Source organism: Diplotaxodon limnothrissa, linkage group LG14, assembly GCF_057381915.1.
Source record: "Diplotaxodon limnothrissa isolate DT_005_m linkage group LG14, D_limnothrissa_male_GT1.1, whole genome shotgun sequence".
In the NCBI taxonomy this organism is placed as follows: Eukaryota; Metazoa; Chordata; class Actinopteri; order Cichliformes; family Cichlidae; genus Diplotaxodon; species Diplotaxodon limnothrissa.
In genome coordinates this window covers 27,442,183-27,448,938 of record NC_140609.1, presented here as the reverse complement: position 1 = coordinate 27,448,938, position 6,756 = coordinate 27,442,183, and the positions used below count along the sequence as shown (strand labels likewise).

General features: G+C 36.2%; 1 protein-coding gene across 1 annotated transcript; it reads left to right on the top strand.

Annotated features, from left to right (window-relative positions):
• Positions 1-279: 279 nt before the first annotated feature.
• Positions 280-4,071, top strand: LOC146619012 (extracellular calcium-sensing receptor-like). The gene is made up of 8 exons (XM_085370156.1): positions 280-389; positions 802-1,096; positions 1,199-1,488; positions 1,647-1,942; positions 2,262-2,470; positions 2,620-2,841; positions 2,933-3,056; positions 3,167-4,071. Exons 1-8 carry the CDS (start codon positions 283-285, stop codon positions 4,069-4,071), a joined length of 2,448 nt encoding a protein of 815 aa, XP_085226282.1. The 5' UTR covers positions 280-282.
• The last annotated feature ends 2,685 nt before the right edge of the window (positions 4,072-6,756 follow it).

Below are 6,756 nucleotides of genomic sequence, written 5' to 3'. Positions count from 1 at the left end.
AAGTTATACCAAAACTAGTGGGTGTGATAAGCTATAAAAATGAGTGAGAACACAAGCTTGCTATATAGAAACACCTGACATCAAGCAGGGATGGAGAAAGCGGTGGCTTTCATTGGTCTGGTATTGGCTGTATGTTTGTTTCACCTGAACTCAGCTGCTGCCTTGGGTGTTTCTCTAAATGATTTGTATCAGAGGACTCCACTTACAGGGGCTCTAGCTGGTACTGTGGTTTCATCTGTGAATTGTAAGCCGCAGGGTAGCACTCGTCTACCTGTATTCTCAATGGATGGAGACTTCACTATTGGTGGTATTTTTTCTATTCACAACTATGTGCACACAGTTAACAATAACTACACCACCATGCCTGAGCCAGTAAGATGCAGTGGGAGGTCAGTAAGAGAGAGAAATTGGTGCTAAAAGGATGCTGCATTGCTTTTGTACTGGGCTGAAAATTCTTTGCTTTTATTTTAGTATATGTAAAAATACTGAGTAATCCATAGACATTCTGCTTATTGTTTTAAAAACTGAAATTATATAGTGTGTTAAGCAATTGCTTTATAAATGTGTTACTTAATATTTTTATATAAAAAATAATTTGACTTCCTCTTTGTATTTTACATTAGTTTCTCATAATAAATGGCTCAGGGTTACCCTGTCATGCCTTTAATCAAAAGATATATTACAGTGATCATCTGACCATAGTCCAAAAAAGCCTGTTTGTTAGGGTGATTTCTTGAAATTTAACCTGATCTAAGTTTTTGTAGGCTAAATTCTAACAGTAACATAATTGTGTGTCTCCAGCATGGAATCTCGAGAGCTGCGATTCTCACGTGCAATGATCTTTGCCATTGAACAGATTAACAACAGCACAGACCTGCTACCTGGAATCAAACTCGGGTATCAGATCTATGATTCATGTGCATCTGTGCTTGTGGCGGTGCATGTGGCATTTCAGTTTTTGAATAGCTTGGACCCTGTGTTTTACATTGGCAATAACTGCTCCCAATCTGGTATGGTGATGGCTGTTGTTGGTGAGTCTGGGTCTACACCATCCATCAGCTTGTCACGAGTCATCAGTTCCTTTAAGGTTCCTCAGGTAAATATTTGAATTTCTGGAAACTTTAGATTGGAAATATGGATGTGAATTATTTTTGATTGTGCTGTCATTGAAAGAGTTTTGTTTCCTCTTTTGCTTTAGGTTAGCCACTTTGCCACATGTGCATGCTTGTCTGACAAGCAGCAGTACCCGAATTTTTTCAGAACAATTCCCAGTGATAAGTTCCAAGCTGGTGCACTAGCCAAGATGGTAAAACACTTTGGCTGGACTTGGATAGGTGCTGTTCGATCAGATTCGGATTATGGAAATAATGGGATGGCATCTTTTCTAGAAGCAGCACAGAAAGAGGGGATCTGTGTGGAATACTCTGTATCTTTCTATCGGACTCACCCACATAGCAGGATCCAGAGAGTAGCAGATGTTATTCGCAGGTTTCCACATTAATATTAACTGTGTGGAGATTAGTTTACATTCTTATAAATAAATGTTTTGTGGTGACATATTCCACAGTAAGTTATTGAGATTGATACTTTGCATTTTACACAGTTAAAAACAAAAAAGCTTCTAATGTGTTATGTTGTCTCTCAAGGTCTACAGCTATGGTTATTGTGGCATTTGCAGCTATAGGGGATATGGCAATCCTGTTGGAGGAGCTTTCACGTAATCCTTCCCCACCGCGCCAGTGGATAGGCAGTGAGGCATGGGTAACCAGCCCAGAATTAATGAGGTACAGTTTCTGTGCTGTGGCCATTGGATTTGGGATTCAGAAGTCTTTAATCCCAGGTCTCAGAGATTTCCTGCTAAATCTGTCTCCCTCTCAAGTAGCAGCATCTGCATTGCTTACAGAGTTCTGGGAGGATGCATTCAACTGCACACTGAAAAAAAGTAATAAAGTGTTCTTAGTTTTAAAATTACTCTGACAAACTCATGGTGTTATAAAGTCTGCTGCTGCTTCATGAGCAAATCCATTTCCACAAAATAATGAAATATGAATTTGAAAAAGGATGCATCAGTGAAAATAATCTCACTTGATATAAAGACTTTTAGGTCAAGTTCAAGTATTTTAGTTCCAATGTTTTTTTTTAACCCTTTGTCAAATCTGATTGTGAATGTTAAGATAATTGGTTAAATGTATCAGAGAGAAGGCATCTAATATTTTTCATTCAATGGTGAAATCATCTGCCCTGTCTTTCTGTATCTGTAGGTGCTGCTGCTACAAAGAATAACGTGTGTGATGGAAAAGAAGACATACTGAATCTCCAAAGCCCATATACTGACACGTCTCAGCTTAGAATTACTAACATGGTGTACAAGGCCGTGTATGCAATAGCACATGCCATTCATAATGCAGTGTGTCAGAGAAAAAACGTCACATCTCAGTGTGACAAACTGACCAGGTTAGAGTCCAAACAGGTCAGTCAAAAATCAGTTCCGGTGACTTCATTACCCATAGTAAAATGCTAATGTAAATTAATTATTAATAGTAAAAGTAAAAATTATTACAGAGTATTGTTTTCTTTTTTCCCTCTCCCCTCTCATCCTGTCTTAACTGATCCTTTCAGGTTTTAAATCAGCTGAAAACAGTGAATTTTTCTCAAAACGGGAATGACATGTCATTTAATGATAATGGGGATCCTGTAGCAATTTATGAGCTGGTTAACTGGCAAAAAAGTAAAAGTGGAGATGTTAAAATGGTATCTGTAGGGCTGTACGATGCATCACTGCCAGTGGGCCAAGAGTTCCGGATCAATAGAAACATAACCTGGATGGAGGGTACCACAAAAGTAATGACAATCTGAATGAAACTTTAAAGAATGGAATTATTACAGCTCTGTAATAATTACATCTATTCTGCTGTTTTTATGTCTTTTACAGGTGCCGGTGTCAGTGTGCAGTGCCAGTTGTCCTCCAGGAACTCGTAAAATGCTGCAGAAAGGAAAACCCATCTGCTGCTATGACTGTATACCGTGTCCTGAGGGCGAGATTAGTAATACTACAGGTAGAAAAGAATTATTTCCATATTTCCTAAAATGCCTTTATGGCAAATGTCTGTAACACTGAATATTTTGCAAGAAGCCCTCTCTGATTTTCTTTATTCTTTCCATTTAGATTCTTCTGATTGTTTACCATGTCACAAAGAGTTCTGGCCTAATGCAAAGAGAGACACTTGTATCCCTAAGCCTGTAGAATTTCTTTCATTTCAAGACATCCTAGGGATTATCCTGGCTACATTTTCAGTTCTTGGTGCTTGTCTGGCCATCATAACTGGGGCTGTATTCTTTTATCACAGGACATCTCCAATTGTCAGGGCCAACAACTCTGAGCTGAGCTTCCTGCTGCTCATCTCACTGACTCTGTGTTTCTTATGTTCATTAACTTTCATTGGAGCACCATCTGATTGGTCCTGCATGCTGCGTCACACTGCGTTTGGCATCACCTTTGTACTCTGTATCTCCTGCGTACTTGGGAAAACTATAGTGGTTTTAATGGCTTTTAAAGCTACACTTCCAGGTAGCAATGTGATGAAATGGTTTGGTCCTCCACAACAAAGAATGACTGTTGTGTCTTTCACCTTTATTCAAGTTTTAATATGTACTATTTGGTTGGTACTTAGCCCTCCATTCCCAATTAAAAATCTAACCACATACAAGGAGAAAATCATACTGGAATGCGATTTAGGCTCCCCTGTTGGCTTCTGGGCTGTTCTCGGCTACATAGGCCTACTTGCCTCCTTTTGTTTTGTTTTAGCTGTCTTAGCCCGCAAATTACCTGATAATTTCAATGAAGCCAAATTCATCACTTTCAGCATGCTGATATTCTGTGCAGTGTGGATCACCTTTATCCCAGCATATGTCAGCTCTCCTGGGAAATTCACTGTAGTTGTGGAGATTTTTGCCATTCTGGCCTCTAGCTTTGGACTAATAATGTGTATATTTGCTCCAAAGTGTTTTATCATTTTGTTTAAGCCTGAGAAGAACACCAAGAAAAATTTGATGAACAAAAACCAATCATAGTATATACTTGTTTCAAAAATGGTTACTATTGCAAGCAGACATTTCACAGTTTACATAATAGTACATAATAAAATTCTTTAGTTTTAGTTGTTATTTAAATTAAATAATTATAATTCTTTCTGTGAATAATTTCTTAATATACATATAATGTTATTCAATTATACATTATTTATACCTGTATTTCTTAATGTAAAAATAATTATTCCAAAGTTAAGAATCTAAATAAATTCATGATCCCATGTAAACATGATTTTGTCCAGAGTTTTTTCTCAGTGGTTAGATACCATTGCTTACAATATTTCCATTTGTATCAAAAGCTAAGGGAAAAATTACCAGCATAAATGTAATTTGAAATGAGTAAAGTTTGCCATGTTATATGTTTATGCTTGGAATTTAATTAAAATGAATTCATTGGTTGCCACTGGGAAACCCTGTGTTTGCATGTGGATGCTACTTTGAAATTTACCACACATCTAAATGTTGCACAAGCAAGCGCACGGCTGTAGCTTCCCAAAGCAAAGCAGTACCTACCACAAATTCACCTACCAGAAAATTGCATAGCAACATTTACAAAACAAAAGACTGCCATGGCATTAAACCAATCTCTAAATCAGTGTTCACTCAAGCACAGCATATAGTTAGGGTATTAACCAGGGTTTAAAATATAGTGAGTTCCAGAGGCAGAGGTATAGCTATGTTTGTTTAAGTGCTGGAGTACATTGGTCATGCACAAACCCAAAATGCATGTATATGTTGAAGTTATTTGTTTCTAAGGCTACTTAACCACAGTGGTAGGTGTACATATGTCATTTAAACATAAATGAGGAAAAGTGATCGAAAGTTAGACTGCGTTTGAATTTGTCACTGTGGTAAGGTCGAAGTACAGTTCAGTCCTCTGCTGTATAGATACAGAAAAGGGTTGGTTTATTTCAAAGTATTTCATATAAACATGAAATCTTTGTTACTGTTTATCTGTGCTGTGTGTCAAACAACAGAAACATTTTGTAGTACCATTATATAGCAAATACTGACCCATCACTGTTTGTTTGCTTTTGTTTGTTTGTTTCATTGTTTTTGGTTTGTTTCTTTGTTTGCATTCAATGAAATATGACAGGAATTTAATTGAAATGTGAACAAAAAAAGGGACATTTTTAACAAAAACAGGGAAATTGTTTTATGTCAAATAATACTTGTTTTAGATTTCTTAATTATTTTATAATTAAGAAATTATTTATTAGTATAAATTATTATACTAATAATTTAGTATAGAATAGAATAGAATAGAATAGTCCTTGTCCAACGGGGGAAGTTTGGTTGTAACATCACAAAAAACCACATCTAGAAACAGAATAGGACACAGAACATAGAACGAAAACACACAAAGTAAACATATTTACATCATGGACAATAGTTACCAAAACAGTACTGTACAGTTATTAAAATTAAAGTACAGATAAGTGGTAAACCCAGGTTGTAGTGTGCAAACAGAGTAGGATACTGAAAGATGTTTAAATAGTTAAGAATAATTAGAAAAGTACAGATTGTGTATTGTCCCTGTGCGTTAAAAAGTAGACATTTCACTTCCAATAAGTTAGTATATATAAACTGAGAAAAGTAATTTGCAAGTTCTAACAGTTGTAGTTGTTCGATTGATTAGTGCAAAGTACAGCGCTGATGTAAACATGTTTGTTGGGAGCAGTTTTGATTGTACAGTCTGACAGCTGCAGGGTGGAAGGACCTGTGGGAATGCTCCTTCATGCATTAACCCTTTAAAGCCGGTTGGAGCGGCACGCTCTGTTTTGCGGAACTATTTTTAAATCCTGGTAGAACCGGAACCACATAAGCTAGTGCAATAATTTTTTTTGCATATGAAACCAAATGAGTTGTACTTACATCTTATGCCATCAGCTTGTCCTAGTTCATGGTTTCCTTCTACATAAAGCTTTGCAAAAATTGCATAAAAAGCTCTTGCAGGAACAAAAACATAATATTCCAGAAACACACTTTGCTGATCCAATCAGCTGTTCGGAACACTTCCTACATTGAAATAGACATCAGTGTGAACTATCGCATGTCCGCCATTACCTCCCTGAAACCGGAGGTGACGTCATTTTTGTGGAAAATGTCGTTTTTTACTTGTAGGCCTTATAAGCCTTTACTGGTGTTTTTAAAAGTCATGTTTGATTTTATGCTTTTCTGAATAGTTTCTGGGATGCTTAGAACTCAAATTGCACTGCTCTAAATAGTTTATTTTTATGCCGATGCTGTTTTCTCTGCAAATTTACATTATTGGATTGTTTTTTCTGCAGTATATAAAAATTGGTGTATCTCAAAAATAAAACTATAAAGACACTCAAAATAAATTTCCTGTTGTTGTAAACTGTTTTTTGCAACTTTTTTGTATTTAAAGTTTTGAGGGATAAACCTCTTAAATTTCTGTAAGTAGAAACATATGTAGAAAAAAACAAAGACGATTTTCAAATTTTTTGTAGTTTATTGCACTTTTTTGCAATTTATGTAGTTACTATGGACTTAATGCATACATATTATTAAAATTTGGGCTATAATGGTTGTATAGCAACTTGAAATGCTCCCAAAAATGGCTCCACAGCATGTAAAAATATAAAGTAAGCTCTGGCGGACTTGGTTCTATGGTAGGTCTTAAAGGGTTAATGTCTGTATCTT

Excerpts from the sequence above, each read along its gene's own strand:
- LOC146619012 (XM_085370156.1), top strand. The coding sequence starts at position 283 with ATGGATGGAGACTTCACTATTGGTGGTATTTTTTCTATTCACAACTAT. Across the intron at positions 390-801 it reads CCAGTAAGATGCAGTGGGAG|CATGGAATCTCGAGAGCTGC; the intron begins GTCAGTAAGAGA and ends GTGTGTCTCCAG. Across the intron at positions 2,842-2,932 it reads GGATGGAGGGTACCACAAAA|GTGCCGGTGTCAGTGTGCAG; the intron begins GTAATGACAATC and ends TGTCTTTTACAG.